Source organism: Neovison vison, chromosome X, assembly GCF_020171115.1.
Source record: "Neovison vison isolate M4711 chromosome X, ASM_NN_V1, whole genome shotgun sequence".
NCBI classification, from domain to species: Eukaryota; Metazoa; Chordata; class Mammalia; order Carnivora; family Mustelidae; genus Neogale; species Neogale vison.
Window position 1 is genome coordinate 124,957,578 of NC_058105.1, and position 16,097 is coordinate 124,973,674.

Here is a 16,097-nt window from a genome sequence, read left to right on the forward strand (position 1 = left end):
TATTATTTTTAAAAGTGGTTAGTAAAGAAAAAAAATGAAGCATCTCTTTTGCTTTACCCATAGGAACTGTACCACTAGGTAACCAAATGGATGGGTTTCTTTTTATAAAGGTATTTCAAAGTAAGTTTTTAAAAATTTATAGAATTAGAGTATCATCACTGTGCAACCTTAGTGAGTTAATGGATCTAGTCATTGCTTACCAACAGTTTCAAGCATTAAAAAAAAAAAAAAGACATTGTAAGCCACCTGATAGATAAACATATGATTCTCACCGCCTGTTCCCTGCCCCCCTTCCCGCCAAAAGGAGAAGGAAATGAACTGGAACCTGGTCAAGCTTCTAGATTCAACAACAGCTTTTTCACCAGTATTTATTCCTGGACAGTAGAATTAACAGGAACGCGTTAAGCTACACCACAGGGATATAATCAGCAAAACCCAGAACAGGGGAGGCTCTGAGAACATGAAATGTCGTTTCTTCAACAAACTACCCTGCTCTGCTATGCTACTGGGGCGGGGGATAGATTCTGTAGATTAAAGACAGACACAACTACGATGAGCCACCACTTCACAAACTACTAGGACAGCCACGATCAAAATGACATAATTGTTGGCCAGGATGTGGAGGAATTAGAGGCCTCGTGCACTGTCGGTGGGGACTGGAGAAGGTGAAACATGAGTGACCGCCTGACCCGACAGTTCCACCCTTAGCTTCAGGTCGAAGAGAGATGAAAACACACGTGCACGCAAACACTTGAACGTGAATGATGGCGGCAGCATTCTTCATATTAGCCAAGTAGTGGCAACAGCCCAAATGTCCTTCGACTGACGGAAGGCGGACACAAGATGTGCTCTACCCACACAACGGGATATTCTTCAGCAACAAGGAATGAAGTCTTGACACCGGCGACAACATGGACGAATCTGGAAAACCTAATGCTGGGTGAAGGGTGGAGGAAGCCAGACCCAAAAGGCTACCTAGAGCGCGATTCCGTTCATCTGTAATATCCAAAACAGACGAATCTGCAGAGCCAGAGAACAGGTTAGAGGTTGCCAAGGAGTTCGGAGGGAGAATTGGGGGTGACTATTAATGGGTCCAGGGGTTCTTTCTGGGGTGATGAGAAAGTTCCACAATTGATTGTAATGACACCTGCATAATTATGAGTAGCCCCAAACTGACAGATTACACGCTTTAAACAGGTGACCTATATGGGATGCGAATTCTACCTCAAGAGAACTGTTACCAGATAAACCCCCACAGGCACAAAAAAATCCTAATAAATATGTATTTGGATTCTATTCGGTTAAAAAATGACGTATAAGACATTTGGAAAAGTGAACCCTGCATATTGAAGGTCGTTAGACGTTATTAGATGTTAAAATGTGATAAGGATACCGTGCATGCCTTTCTCTTTAGCGGAACATACTGAAAATATGTACAGCTCAACTGAGAAGGCGTTTGCTCTGACACACGGCGGGGAGACGAGTAGAGGTGTAGCCCAAGCAGCCCGCCGTGACCAATCCATGCTGGGGCGGGGGAGGCTGCGTGTGTGTTCCTTTTCTTTTTCTACTTACATACCTTTGTTTTTATGTTGGAAAAAATACTTTCTGAAAAAGATTTATTTAGAGAGAGAAGTCGAATGCGTGGGGGGAGGCTGGGTTGGGGATGGAGTGAGGGGTGGAGGGTGGAGGCAGAGGGAGAGAGAGAGAATCCCAAGCAGACTCCACACGGAGCACAGAGCCCGACACGGGGCTCGAACTCAGGGCCCCGAGACCATGACCCTAGCTAAATCTGAGTCGGACGCTTAACTGACTGAGCCCCGAAAAGATGAGTATATTCTTACATATTTAAGCCCATGTCATTACATTTTTCTTTTAAAAAATCACACATTTCCATTCTGTTCTTAAGGCAGGTTAGTTTAATTTTATAGAAGGAATACTTTCAAACGATACAAATGACACAATGAGGGAAGAGTGACAAAAACAGAGATAAATACTGATTCTAACGTATTCCCAGGACAGGTTATTTCAGCAGTGACAGTTTAGAGATGGCATGACGTGAAGACCAAATTCCCTTCTACTCATCGCACCGTTTCTAAAGAATCCTGGTGGCGGACTTGGGCTTGTCTCTGGGCCAGAAGTGCTGGTCAAACACGGCAGCTTTCTTATCCCAAGGCACGGTTATGGGCAAGTTCAAGCAGAAGATGGAAACAGCCCTTCAGACAACAGGACTCACTTTCCCGATGTGTGTGAGTGTGGGGGGCAGTCTTCACTAGAAAGAAGCTGCAAAACCAGGTCAGGAGAGAGAAGCCAATCATGGGACCTCCTGTCCGCCCGCCAGCTCGGCTGGCCTGTCGCTCACCGAGCCCGGCCGGAGCAGCACGGAGCCCCCTGTCCTCCACCTGCCCCATCTGTCTGGCTTTTCCCTCCCGCTCACTCTGGTCCCATTCAGGTGCAGAGGGAGACCCTGGCCGGGAGGCGGGAGAAGTTGGGTGGCAAATCCAAGCGCTCCTTGGACTGACACTGGAGTAGGGACTGTATTCGTCTCTAGGGGGGTGAAGCGCTTTTTAAACACACACACACACACACACACACACACGGACGCGCACGCACGCACGCACGCACACACACACCCCCAACTAAACTCTGGGGTGTGGGGGGGGAAGAGCCCCAAACAGAAGCCTGGATCCACTGGGCAGTGAAGTTAACTGAAACCCCCACGCTGAGGGCCTTCTGGAGTGACCGTTACTGGCAGGGGCAGGAGGAAAAGCTGCCTCGAGGCCCCATCCGAGCGCTCCGCGCGGCAGGTGCTGAGAAACAGCCGCCAGGCACCGCAGCCCAGGGACTCCTCTGCAGCCCGGGAGCAGGGCCCCCGAGACACCCAAGTTGGTGGCAGACATTTCTTCGTTGGAGTTCAAAGTGTCATGAGCTGGGGGCACAGGGAAGGCCTGTCATTGTCGCCACCTGCTTGCCAGTGTGGTTTGCTGGGGGGGTGGGGGGCAGGTCTGGCAGGGACTGAGGTTCGGTGTGTCCCCCCCCCACCCTGCCACGGGCTCCGCAATCAGCCAACAAAGGCAGCGCCTGGCGGCGGGAAGGGGAGCAAGGGCCGTGCTGTGAAAGCACAGCGTCTCCAGCCCCCGCGCCAGTGACAGGCCCCACCGTCCGTCAGAGGTCTCACGTCCATGAACTGCTTCTACAAGATGCATTTTAGCAATGGAAAGAGGCGGGCAGGTTATGCAAGGGGCCAGTTACAGACTAACGAGGAGAGAGAGAGAGACCAACTCAAGGTGCGAGTTTCCCAGGGATGGGGAGGAAGATGGAGAAAGAGAGTTCTGTCTTCTTTGCGGTCCGTGTGACCCGCCTTGCTTACGTGCCTGAGGCCTCGGAAAGGAGAGTACAGTTCTTATATAATAAATAGGCATTCGGCAAAACATTCAGATCATTTGACATTTTAAAAGAATATCGGTATATTTTTATTACATAAAAATTTTTTTTGCTCATGAACTACTTTCTAAGATTTCTTAAGAAATACTGGGCAGACTCCAGTATTGGGGGGGGTGGGGGGTGGATTTTGATTTAAATCAAATACTCTCCTGTAAGTGACTCCCTGGGCAAGCGTCGCTCCCCACATGTGCTCGCTGCCTTCCCCAGACAAGCGCCTTCAAAGGCCGCCGCGCCTGTGTCACAGCAGTCTGTCCACCCGCGGACTCACGGATCTGCGACAACGCGCGCTCCTAGCTCTCCTGGCGTCCCTCCCTGACAGAGCCGTAGTGCGGGAGCTCCACGCGGCCTCGTCGGTCACGAGCATCGGCTGGGGCAGGCTCCCGGGGGGGCTGCCGGTGGTCTGCTGAAGGGGGGTGCAGACGGCCACCCTGGACGGCCGGGCCGGAGGCCGGGCTGCGGGGGCCGGGAGCTTGTCCCAGACTCACAGCGAGCGCACGAAGACGCAGCCGACAGGAGAGGCGGCCAGTGCGCCACACACATGCGGGACAGCTCGGCTCGCACGGCCGCAGCGCGTGCGACCGCGAGCGAAGGCAGAGAGCGGAGCGTGCGAGATGCACGGTAGGTACGCGCGGGAAACGGACACAAGCGACGCGTGCAGCACAGAGTGTTCGCGGTTTGGGTGGCAGAAACAGAACCGGCCCCAGAGCTCCATTGTAACCGCATGACAAATACTGAAGCACAAAAGTTTAGTCTTTAAAATACAAATTAAAGTCAGTATTTTCCTTCAAGGAAAAAAAAGTATTATAAATAAATTACAATACAGTGAATTTGCCTGAACTCACTTTGTTTCTGTCTTCCAGCCTTTAAGTCAAATAAAACAGCGTAAAAACTGTACATTCTTAACACGACAGCTGTTCTTTTACAAAATAACCTGTTTTCAGAGATGTCAGTTTCACAACAAGGAAAAACCAAGCCCTGTTGCCGTCACTATTATAAAATATATACGTATAGATATATGTGTGTGTTTTTTTTTACAAAGTGTGTATATTAATAGCTTTGCACAAATATTTTAAGGACAAATTCAGCTAGTCTAAGGACGTCATGAAAATAAAACAGGCGGATAAATACTTCATGTGTACAAAGCACTATGTCAAACGTCGTCGGCAGGCAGAGGAGGCACATTAATCCTTGGTCTTGTAAAAAATGCTATCTTCTCCCTGGGATTGGAAAGGATTACAGGTTAGGAGTGGATGCAAATGCAACAAAAGCTCTCAGATCGATGACAGCTTTTCTCACTCATACAGGAAAACTGAACTTCTGTTCCACAACACATCTGTCTCTATACGGATTCTCTAAATTCTATTTTATTTTATCTTTAAAGGTTTTATTTATTTGACAGACAGAGATCTCAAGTAGGCAGAGAGGCAGGCAGAGAGAGGCGGGAAAGCAGGCTCCCCACTGACCAGAAAGCCCGATGCGGGGCTCGATCCCAGGACCTGAGATCATGACCTGAGCTGAAGGCAGAGGCTTTAACCCGCGGAGCCACCCAGGCACCCGATTCTCTAAATTTTAATACGAGTTATGAAGCCTCACATTATCCCAAGTCAGAGCGGCCAAGCACAAAGGATCACACAGAGTAGGACCCCCCTTACACTGAGCGTACAGAACCAGCAAAGACTGGGTGGGCAGGGGCTGTGGGGCGGGGGAGGAGACAGGGAGGTGTTGCTTCATGGGGACGGGGTTTCCTTCTGGGGCGAAGGAAATGTTCTGGAACTGGACAGAGGGGACAGGTGCGCATCGTTGTGACTGCACTAAATGGCATGGAGCCGCTCACTTTAAAATGCTGACTTGTAAGCTATGTGACTTTTGCCTCGATTTTTTAAAAAGTCAGACACAAAAGAATATAGATGTCACCGTAACTCTCCTCATACGAGAAACAAAAACAGGGAAAACTACCATACACTATTCAAATTTAAGACATTATTGTCTTATAATCACTATTGATTATTCTGGTGTGGAAATCGGGGGTGGGTGGAGAATAATGTTCGATTCTTGCCACATGGGGTTGTGACATCTTACCATTGTTTTATACACACAAAATGCATGCTTTCCTAAATGTCTGTTATGCCTCTGCTAAAGTTAAGTAAAAAGGCAAAACTGACATGTGTGCATATAAATATATGTGTGTAAAACCACTGTGCTGTTCACAATAACAAATATTTGGAAAGAAGTTTACAAAATAAAGTAGTTATGGGGTGCCTGGGTGGCTCAGTGGGTTAAAGCCTCTGCCTTCGGCTCAGGTCATGATCTCAGGGTCCTGGGATCGAGTCCCACATCGGGCTCTCTGCTCAGCGGGGAGCCTGCTTCCCTTCCTCTCTCTCTACTTGTGATCTCTCTCTGTCAAATAAATTAATTAAATTTAAAAAAAAAACAAAAATAGAGTAGTTAGGCAAGTTACATCTTAGGTGAAACATTACAGCCAAAAAAGAGGACAAATTATGTGGCAATGCAGGATATTTTTATTTAGGACAAAAAAAAAGCTAAATGCACACTTGAAGCCATGACGATGGTGGGCAGCATGAACAAAACTATTATCTAGACAAAAGGATCAAAAGGCAAAATGCTAATAGCAGTGGGGACTTCGCTTTTATTCTTAACTGCCTGTGGGGTTTATTTTTTAATATTTACTTTACTTTTTATAATGACAATGGCAGGACAGTAAGAAGCAAGCAAGGAGGCGGGCCGAGGCCCTCCCTACCTGAAGGTCTGCACCTGGATGGGCTCCTGGTGGTTCCGGCCCCGCAGCTGGCACACCCCTCTGGAGGCCTTCTTCAGCATCTTCTCAGCTGCCTGTTCTTGATGGAAGTCAAGTTTGGTCTGTCTTGTCTGGAACGGCAACATTGGATGAACGAGATATTTTTACTTCTGTTTTTTTTTTTTTTTTTAAAGATTTTATTTATTTATTTGTGAGAGAGAGAGGGAGAGAGAGCGAGCACAGGCAGACAGAGAGGCAGGCAGAGGCAGAGGGAGAAGCAGGCTCCCTGCCGAGCAAGGAGCCCGATGTGGGACTCGATCCCAGGACGCTGGGATCATGACCTGAGCTGAAGGCAGTGGCCCAACCAACTGAGCCAACCAGGCGTCCCTTTACTTCTGGTTTTGAGGAAGAAGGAATAAAGCCCCTCCCGGCTCCGGGCTCCCAGAGGGGAGAAAGGGTGCTCCATCCACACACACCCCGGCAACGGCGGATCTTCACAGGCACTCCCGGGGTCCCTGGGGTAGTGCCTGGCAGACGGACCCAGAACATTCCACTACCAAGCAGAGGGTGGCGATGCCAGCAGGAGGGTCTGGGGATCCTGCCCTCCAGCAGCCCCCCACCTGAGGGAACACCAGCTGCCTGGCCCACAGAGGGAGAAACCCAGTCCCTTCAGAGGAGCCCTGGGAGTGTTCAAAGCACAGCTTCATCATCATGACCAGGCAGGCCCCAGAGGCCGGAGGGACTCCGTAGTGGGCCTCGCCAGGCGGGGCCCGGGCCTCTTACCTGCCTCTCGGCTTCCTTCAGCAGGCTCCGGAACCGCTCGTCCCGCAGCACCCAGTGTGGGAGGTCGGTCTGGCCTCGGAGCTGCGCATCTTCCAACCGCTGCCTCAGTTCCCGCAGGGTGCAGATCTCCTCGTTCAGCTGCCTCTGGCGCGTTCTGGAAGCCTGGAGATCCAGCTCCAGGTCCAGGGAGGTGCGGGCCATGAGCTCGGCCAGGGAGGACCTGCAGGGCTGCGGGGACGACAGCTGTGAGCACACCGGGGAGTGGGGGGGCCGGGGGTGCGGCGGAGCCAGCAACCTCGGCTGGTGGCGAGGTCCTTCCATGATGGGTGGGGACAGTGTTTCTCCGGGACGTCGTAGCCGATGTCAGACAAACAGAGATTTGGGCGAGATTAATTTAAGTCTCTAGTGCAGTATGAAGTTAGTGATGCCAACGGTCTGCTTTAATGGTGACCTGTGCATTTGCAAAAGTGAGAAGAAAGAGACCCTCTCATATGGAGCTGGTGGGGTCAAAAATGGGTATGATTTTAGGGGCGCCTGGGTGGCTCAGTGGGTTAAGCCACTGCCTTCGGCTCAGGTCATGATCTCAGGGTCCTGGGATCGAGCCCCACATCGGGCTCTCTGCTCAGCAGGGAGTCTGCTTCCCTTCCTCTCTCTCTGCCTGCCTCTCTGCCTACTTGTGATCTCTGTCTGTCAAATAAATAAATAAAAATAAAAATAAATTTTAAAAATGGGTATGATTTTAAAAAGAAATAAGTAATAAAAAATGGGTACAGGGCGCCTGGGTGGTTCAGTTGGTTAAGTGGCTGCCTTCGGCTCAGGTCATGATCCCGGAGTCCCAGGATCAAGTCCCACATCCAGCTCCCAGCTTCACGGGCATGGAGGTCCCTCTGACCTTCTTCCCTCTCATGCTCTCTCTCACTGTCTCTCTCTCAAATAAATAAATAAAATCTTAAAAAAAAAATGGGTACAATCTTTCTGAAGTTCTACTTGCCAATACACATCAAGTGACAAAATGTACATTTTCTTTGGTTCTGAAATTTCATTTTGATTTGCATTTGAAAGGCACAACTCATAATGCGTAGAAGGGATCCAATTAAAGTTTAGGATAGAGAAAACCTAAATACGTAACAAGAGGAAACAGATTAAGTGAATTATAAGGCCAGCAGAAAATACAGCCACACTGTAAAAAGTCCAAAAAATATACTGGAAAATCTTAAATGATCCATGGAATAAAAGGGGAAAAGCAGGTCATAAATCATCTGGGTGCCTTTGTTTAAAAGATTATACATACCCACATGCAAGCTATCAAACCTTTCCTTCCCATATAAGCCTCAAGTAAGCAAACCTGCCATGTTTAAGAAAAGTCCTAAGATGAGAGAAGAATTTTGTGTGTGCTGCTGAGAACAGTACTTCCCACCCAATGGGAAACGACCCCAGGAAAGGCAGTTAACCCACACCAGCGCTGTTCAGCGGGCTGGATAGCTGTAGGCTTTTTACATGCACGTAACACTATTCCGCACACATACAGAATTGGAACGCAAACTCATGATCTGACTTAAGAAACCAAGTTTACTTAAAAAGCCCTGCTCAGGGGGTGCCTGGGTGGCTCAGTGCATTGAAGGCTCTGCCTTCGGCTCAGGTCATAATCCCAGGGTCCTGGGATGGAGCCCCACATTGGCTCTCTGCTCAGCAGGGAGACTGCTTTCTCCTCTCTCTGCCTACTCTCTCTGCCAAATAAATAAAATCTTAAAAAAAGGGAAAAAAAAAAAAAAAAAAAAGCCCTGCTCAGTTCCTAGTAGAACTCAGCGGTTCTCAAGCAGGAGTGACTTGGCCCGCCAGGGGGCACTGGGCAGCGTCGGGAGACAAGTTTGGTTGTCACCAGTTGGGGTGGGGAGCACAGGGCAGCCCCCACAACCGTGACCCAGTCCGAAGTGTCAACAGCGCTGCTGCTGAGAAACACTTTTGTGGCTGAATTGTCTTTTCTTCTCGTTCCCAGTCGGCAGCTGCTCTAAATATAGGAACCACAAGGAAATCTGGATTTATTATTTCTTTGAAAGAATCTTAGCCTAAAAAAGACAAGAACTGCTTGCTTACAAACAAAAAGCAACAAAACTCTGTAAACTGACGCCATGGGGAGAAAACACTCGGTGGGTAAAGTAAACGGAAACAACAGGACAGGCCCATGTAGAAGACCGCCCTATGCTGAAAAACAAATTTCTCAACTATATGTACCCCCTTGTTGGAAAAGAATAGAGGGTCTTTTTTTTTTTTTAAAGATTTTATTTATTTATTTGACAGACAGAGATCACAAGTAGGCAGAGAGGCAGGCAGAGAGAGAGAGAGAAGGAAGCAGGCTCCCTGCTGAGCAGAGAGTCCGATGCGGGGCTCGAGTCCCAGGACCCTGGGATCATGACCTGAGCCAAAGGCAGAGGCTTTAACCCACTGAGCCACCCAGGCACCCCGAAAAGAGGGTCTTTCATATAGATTGGTTGGCTGTTAGTTTATTATATTTAAAGATGTAAAGATCATGAATTATCTAAGATCATGATGTTATCCTAGGAAATTAAGAAATATTGGTAACATTTTGGACATTATATAGGCTCCTGAAAATCATACCTCGGTAAACAAGAAAATAAATGCCTTTTTACAAAATATATTCCCTTTAAATTAATGTTACATAAACTCTTACCGTCTAAATTCTGTAATACAACTCCCAGGGTAAAGACAGTTTCCATATGGGTTTACGTGGCACGTACCTGCTTATAGCGAAGGGTCCGTCTTTCCAAGGTATTTCGGACAAACGGGGACTTCCGGGGCAGCGTTGAACTGTCGCTGTCACTACGGTAAAGCTGTGCCAAAAAGAATGATGTTTAGAAACACTTTCTCAGAAATGCACTATTCATGCTCTCTGTGTGTCCGAACTGCGTGATTCCCTGTTGCCTCACGGGGGCATGAACACACTGATAAGGTGGGCACTTGAACCCAGCCTTCTGGGCTCAGCGAGAAAGGAATCTATTTCAAGTACTAAGTAAGATCAAAGACAAACCTGAACAAACCAAGTAAGCAAACCGACCCCCCACCGTCCCTCACATGACATGTCACCCGAACCGTGGGAAGCTTCCAGGGGGCGGCATCAACAAGCCTCCTGCCCCGCCAGCACCGGCAGGGACTCTCGGGGCCCCGCGGCCCTCACCGAGCCAGCAGCGGCCTCGGCGCCTCTCACTTGCTCTCAGTCCTTCTGGCTTGCTCTATTCCTGGCTTTGCCAAGAGCTGGGGGGAAAATGACTTTCCAAAAAGAGACCCGTTGCTGGTAGTAAGACAAGCCAACACTACTAACAGCCACTCTGCCCACCAAGAGAAAAGGCCTGCTTTTTAAAGAGAACAAGAAATAACACCTTCTTCATGGGAGCCAAGACAGCCGGTGGCAGGTTCCTGCTTCGGGGTCAGTGTGCCTCTGTGTGCAAGCCACGGCTCCTGGCTCCGGGGCTGCTCTCCCACGCCAGCTAAGCCCAGAGACCCAGGGAAGGCCGTCGCTTGGCAGCGTCCGTGCCCCCTCACTCGATGGCGGGCAACAGGGAAAAACGACGAAGCCTCTAAAAGCATCAACTGCAAATGCTTGTACGCAGGGCATGGAAGCCAGCACAGGAGCTGGACACCCTCCTCTGGGGAAGGTCTCCTGCTCCGCCCCACAGCAGACCCGGGCCCGCTCTGTGCTGTGTCGGCAACAGCCCACGATGAGGAAGGGACGCGAGGGCAGCCCTGGGTCTAGAGCCTCCAGGCAGGCGTCTGGTTGAGCACAAGCCTCCACGGAGCTACAGCCTGATGGGGCCAGAGTGCCCGAGCCTGACTCATGGGACCCCGGGCAGCCACGACGGGACACCTTGCTTCTGCGGGGATAAGCTAGGCAGGTCCTGCAAATGGCCCCGGGGCAGCTTGGGCCACCTGGCCCTGCCCCCTGCTCTTCTCTCCCTGCCCCCGCCCCACTGTGCCTCAAGGTAAAGGATTAACTTTGCTCCAAGAAGGGTCTGGTCCTTGCCCAGCTCCTGGGAAGTGACGGATAACCCCCTGGAATGTCCTGAGTGTCTCTGCTTATCTGAGGACCTCGGGCCAGGCCAGTCTCTGCCAACAATGTGATTTATAGTGGGGGCCTTAGGCCATCAGCTTGACCTGTGGAGGGGCTGGAGACGAAGGTCAGGAATGCAGGCAATCAGCACTCTGTGACCCCCTCCCACAAAACCCGGCCGGCAGCACTCCACGCGGGCGGCCTCTCCCAGCAGGGACGGGTGACCAGAGCCGTCCGCACAATCCCGCTCGAAGAGACCAGAAGCTTGCGGCAGGTCTCCCTGAGCACTGCCCGATGTGCCTCTTCCCTCTGCTGACCTTGGTCTAGATCCTGTCACCGTAATAAACCACAACTGTGAACACAGCCGCTTGGCTGAGTTCTGTGGGTCCTAGTAAGTTACGGAAACGGAGTGTGGGCGAGGGGACCCGGGAACCATATTCCCGGTGTCTCATCTCCCACACATGCCCGAGCCCGTTTCTCTCACGTGACCGAGACGCGGCCGGCTCCCCAGCAGTCCCGGTCAAGGGAAGGTGTTTTGCTTCAACAACCCCAGTTCAGAGGTGGGAAGGGTCAAAGTTCTCCTTGATCCAAACAGCCCCATCTGGCCACTGGATCGTGACCACTTATCCTTCAACTTCCCTTCTCTTTCCTAATCCGTCCTGTCACTGTCACGCCACCACTGCCAGCCAAGCTCCAACATGTGGTCCTATCTTCAAGGACCATAGTGCGGTTCTCAACATCAGAAGCACCAGGGGTCCTCCCCAAGCCGCACCCTAAACCACCATGAATCCTGGGGGTGGGACCTGGGCACCAGCATTCTGGGAGGCCCCACCTCCACCCTCAATGGCACCGACATGACTTCACTGCAGGGTACAGTGGTTCTCACATCTCTGAGAACCACCGTAGTCTCCTGCCGTCCCCTCAAGCAGAGAATTTACGTGCTGGGGGTTCTGAACCCGGCCTCTGAGTCCTGAGTCTTCAGTGCTGCTGTCTGCCCTGGGACCCGGCTGAGTGACACTTCAGGACTCCTGAACCGCTCAGTGGCCTGATTTCCCAACCTCAACCCAATTCAGAATACGCCCTGTTCCGACCCATTACCCCGCAGGCCACTGTGGAAACGATTCTCCGGGCTTCCCGACCATGAGATGGTGCACACACGAAATGAAAATCCGGGGAGAAATGTGTGAGAATCTTGAGGACATCCAGAGGGCGACAGGCACAGGAAAGGGGCGAGAAGGAGCGGCTACGCGGATCGCACGGCTCCCGTGTGCCACACGGGTCGCCGGCACTTGGGGGAACACACAGGTCTTTCAGGATGAACAGTAAAAACGAGACACGAAAGGGGGTAAGAAAAAAGAAAACATCTCAGACAAGCGGCAAAGGAATTTCAACTTACTCTGCAAACGTACTGGCTTCGCGCTCCAGGGGAGAAGGTCTGCGACCGCACGATTGTGCTACTCCGAACGAAAGGCGACCCTCGGGCCCTGCGGCCGGGCCTCTCCTTCGGGAGACTCGCCACTTCGTCCGGGAAGACGTCTTCTGTGTTGGTTTCTTTATCCACCTAGAGAGTGGTTCGTTATTACCATGACTTGTTTAAGGACATGAGTGATAAGCCTCACACGAATGCCCCTGGCCTTCTCCACTTAGAGATTTGTTTTGTTTTTTTTATTTACTTATTATTTTTACAGAGAGAGACAGCGAGAGAGGGAACACAAGCAGGGGGAGTGGGAGAGGGAGAAGCGGGCTTCCCACCGAGCAGAGAGCCGGATGTGGGACTCGATCCCGGGACTCTGGGATCATGGCCTGAGCCGAAGGCAGACGCTTCACTGACTGAGCCACCCCAGGTGCCCCGTGCAGATGCATGCTTTGACCACTTGTCACCAGCCTTCCATTTGGGTCACCATCATCTCGAGCCTAACCGGCACAGCAAGCTTCTGACCGGTCTCCGTGGTTCCGCAACTCCTTCCCCGTTCCAGTCTCCACTCAACCCAGCAAAGAGGGAGAGCCTGGTAAAGCTGGTTGGAGGCGGCAGCTCCGCTCCCCGACATGCACAGAGAGAGCGGAACGCAGGTGTTCGAACAAACACTTGCCCGCAAACAATCACGCGGCGTTATTCACGTAGCCAAAAGGTAAAAACAGCCCGAGCGTCCGTGCATGGATGGACGGATGACCAAAGAGCCGAACACCCATCAAGGAAATACTACTCGGTCACGGAACAGAGGGAAGGTCCCAGAACAGGCAAATTCCTAGGCAGAAAGCAGACCGGGGGTTGCCAGGGGCTGGGGGAGACGGGCTGGCGAGCGACCCTCTCACAGGTGCGAGGCTTTTCGTCGGGATGATGGAAAGCTTTTGGAACTGGACAGAGCAGTGGCCGCCCACGTTGTGAACATGCTAAATGCCTCTGAACTGTTCACTGTGAATAAGTTCCCTTCATCTTCTGTACATTTCATGCCAATTTTAGAAAAAGAAAAATCATGGGGCGCCTGGGTGGCTCAGTCGGTTAAGCAGTCAACTCTTGATTTCAGCTCAGGTCAAGGTCTCAGGGTCATGATATCCAGCCCTGGGCCGGGTTCTGCGCTCAGTGTGGAGTCTGCTTGGGATTCTCTCTCCCTCTGCCCCCACCCGCTCCCACCCCCTCACACGCACACGCTCTCAAATTTAAAAAAGAAAAAAAAAGAAAGTAAGAAAGAAAAAAGAAAAAATCCACAGAAAACCTTAAGTCAGATCATGTCAACCTTGTGCTCAGAACCACCCATCACGTTCCTGATCATCTCAGAGGAAAGGGAGAGTCCGGAGTGGGCCCTGCATGATCTGGTCCTTTTGCCTCCCTCTGGGCTCGGCTCTGACGACCGTCCTGCCCCCTTGCCCCACACCGGTCTCACTGTTCTCCTGTCATCAGCCCCCTGAAGCCCCCCACTTGTGGGCCTGCATTCGCAGCTCCCTGCACCCGAGTGCTCTTCCCAGCCCCCCACAAGGCTCCGGGGTCTCCTGCCTTGAGGCTTCTGTTCAAAAACCGCGTTCTCCGTGAGGCTTCCACGACCTTTCATCCTTTTTTATTGTACGAAACATGTAAAATACAGCTTAACCGGTTTTCAGTGTACAGTTCAGTAGTGTTAAATCTATTCATGTGCTTGGGAAACGGAGCTCTAGAAATTCTTCATCTTCCCAAACAGCCTCTGTCCCCATTAAACAACTCCCCATCCTCCTGTCCCCTAGTGACCACCTTTGTACTTCCTGTCCACATGAGCCTGTAAGTGGAATCGCACTGTATTCTCCCTTCCGTGGCTGGCTCATTTCCCTGAGCACAGTGTCTTTAAGGTCTGCCTGTGTTGTAGAATCTAAGAGGATTTCTTTCTTTTTGAAGACTTTTTGCTACCCCACTGCTTGGACAGGCCACCTTTTCCTTATCCATTCATCTGACGATGGACACTGGGCTCCTTCTATCCCTAGGAACAAGGGTGTGCAAACATCTCTTGGAGACCCTGAGGTCAACTTTTTTGGATATATATCCCGAAGTGGGATTATTGGATCATACGGCAGTTCTAAGTTTTGGAGGAACCTCCATACTTTTATCCATACAGGCTGCACCATTTCACAATCCTGATCTAAAATATAAATGCAGGGGCGCCTGGGTGGTTCAGTGGTTTAAGCCTCTGTCTTTGGCTCAGGTCATGATCTCAGGGCCCTGGGATGGAGCCCTGCATCAGGCTCTCTGCTCAGCGGGGAGCCTGCTTCCCCCTCTCCCTCTACCTACCTCCCTGCCTGCTTATGATCTCTGTCTATCAAATAAATAAAATCTTTTAAAAAATAAATAGATAAAATATAAATGCAAATCTGTATATATATATATATATATTTTTTTTTTTTTGACAGAGAGACAGAGACAGCAAGAGAGGGAACACAGAAGGAGGAGTGGGAGAGGGAGAAGCAGACTCCCCGCCGAGCAGAGAGCCCGATGCGGGGCTCAATCCCAGGACCCTGCGATCATGACCTGAGCTGAAGGCAGACACTTAATGACCGAGCCACCCAGGCGCCCCGCAAATCTCTATCTCTAAATGTAAATCCCTTCTAAAATAAGAAATCTTTCTAAAAATGCAAACCATACTTGCCTACCAGCAGCCCTTGTCTCAAGCACGGCTGTGTCTGCTGAGTGACGGCGTTTGCACCCACCCCCCAACCAGGGCCAGATTTCCCATTCATTTTCTTCATGGCCGCATCTACACTGCCCCGCGCCCGCGCAAGTGCACATGCCGAGAGAAAATGCGGTCAAGAACAAACAGCCAGGGAGTTCCGGTGAAGGGCATATGGGTATTTGTTCCATTACTCAAGCAATTCGTAGGTTTGAAGTATTTCAAAATTAAAATCGGGGCTGGGAGGTGGGGATGACCACCGCACACCAAACTCAGCTCCCGCAGCCCCCTCCCCCGTTCGAGCCCACACTTTAAAGGGTCTTAAAACGCTGACCCCCAGCAGCCACCGGGAGACCGGGCCCCAGAAGCGCTCGTGTAGAGCGGCCGCACGTGTGCGGTTGGGAAGCGGACACCATGTCTCTCGGGACTTGTGCTTTGGGGTAACAGTGGGGGGCACGATGATGAAACGGTTCGAGGAGCTGAACGGTTGCGAGGAAACTTTCCCCAGCGCACAGAGGTAGCGTCTCCCGACCTCACAGGCTTCCTTAGACATCGGTCATGGCAAACGCGAAAGACATCCTCACTGAAAACATGGCCCTGGTCACAGCTAAGATGGGGTGAAGAGAAGGGGTGACGCGGCCAAGGGCCACTTCGTAGTGCCTAACGTCGCAAGGGGAGCAAAGAGAGGAGACGAGTCCAAGCGATGACACAGGAGACCTCCTGAGCCGTGGGGGGCGCTGAAGGTGGGAGCGGGTCACCGCCGGGCGACACGGAGTCCCGATCTGCCCTTTCTAGCTGAAGCTTTTCTTTCTTTTCAACTCAGAGTCGGGGACATTTCTGCGGTACCTGCTGTGCCCATTTTAAGCCATCTACAGATTTAGGCCCTTCCCTTCTCTCCCTCGGCTCTCCGAGAAATGCCCCTGGG

The 16,097-nt window shown here is 51.1% G+C and overlaps 1 protein-coding gene across 1 annotated transcript in view; it reads right to left on the reverse strand.

The window, feature by feature from the left end:
* Window positions 1-4,094: 4,094 nt before the first annotated feature.
* The window catches only part of WWC3 (WWC family member 3), a 109,840-nt gene continuing 97,837 nt past the window's right edge, over window positions 4,095-16,097 (reverse strand). The window contains exons 19-23 of the mRNA XM_044236067.1: window positions 12,439-12,603; window positions 9,736-9,828; window positions 6,980-7,207; window positions 6,200-6,327; window positions 4,095-4,658 (exon numbers count right to left, since the gene is read on the reverse strand). Coding sequence (XP_044092002.1) covers window positions 4,592-4,658; window positions 6,200-6,327; window positions 6,980-7,207; window positions 9,736-9,828; window positions 12,439-12,603 — 681 coding nt within the window. The 3' untranslated portion in view covers window positions 4,095-4,591. The remainder of the gene's footprint in view (window positions 4,659-6,199; window positions 6,328-6,979; window positions 7,208-9,735; window positions 9,829-12,438; window positions 12,604-16,097) is intronic.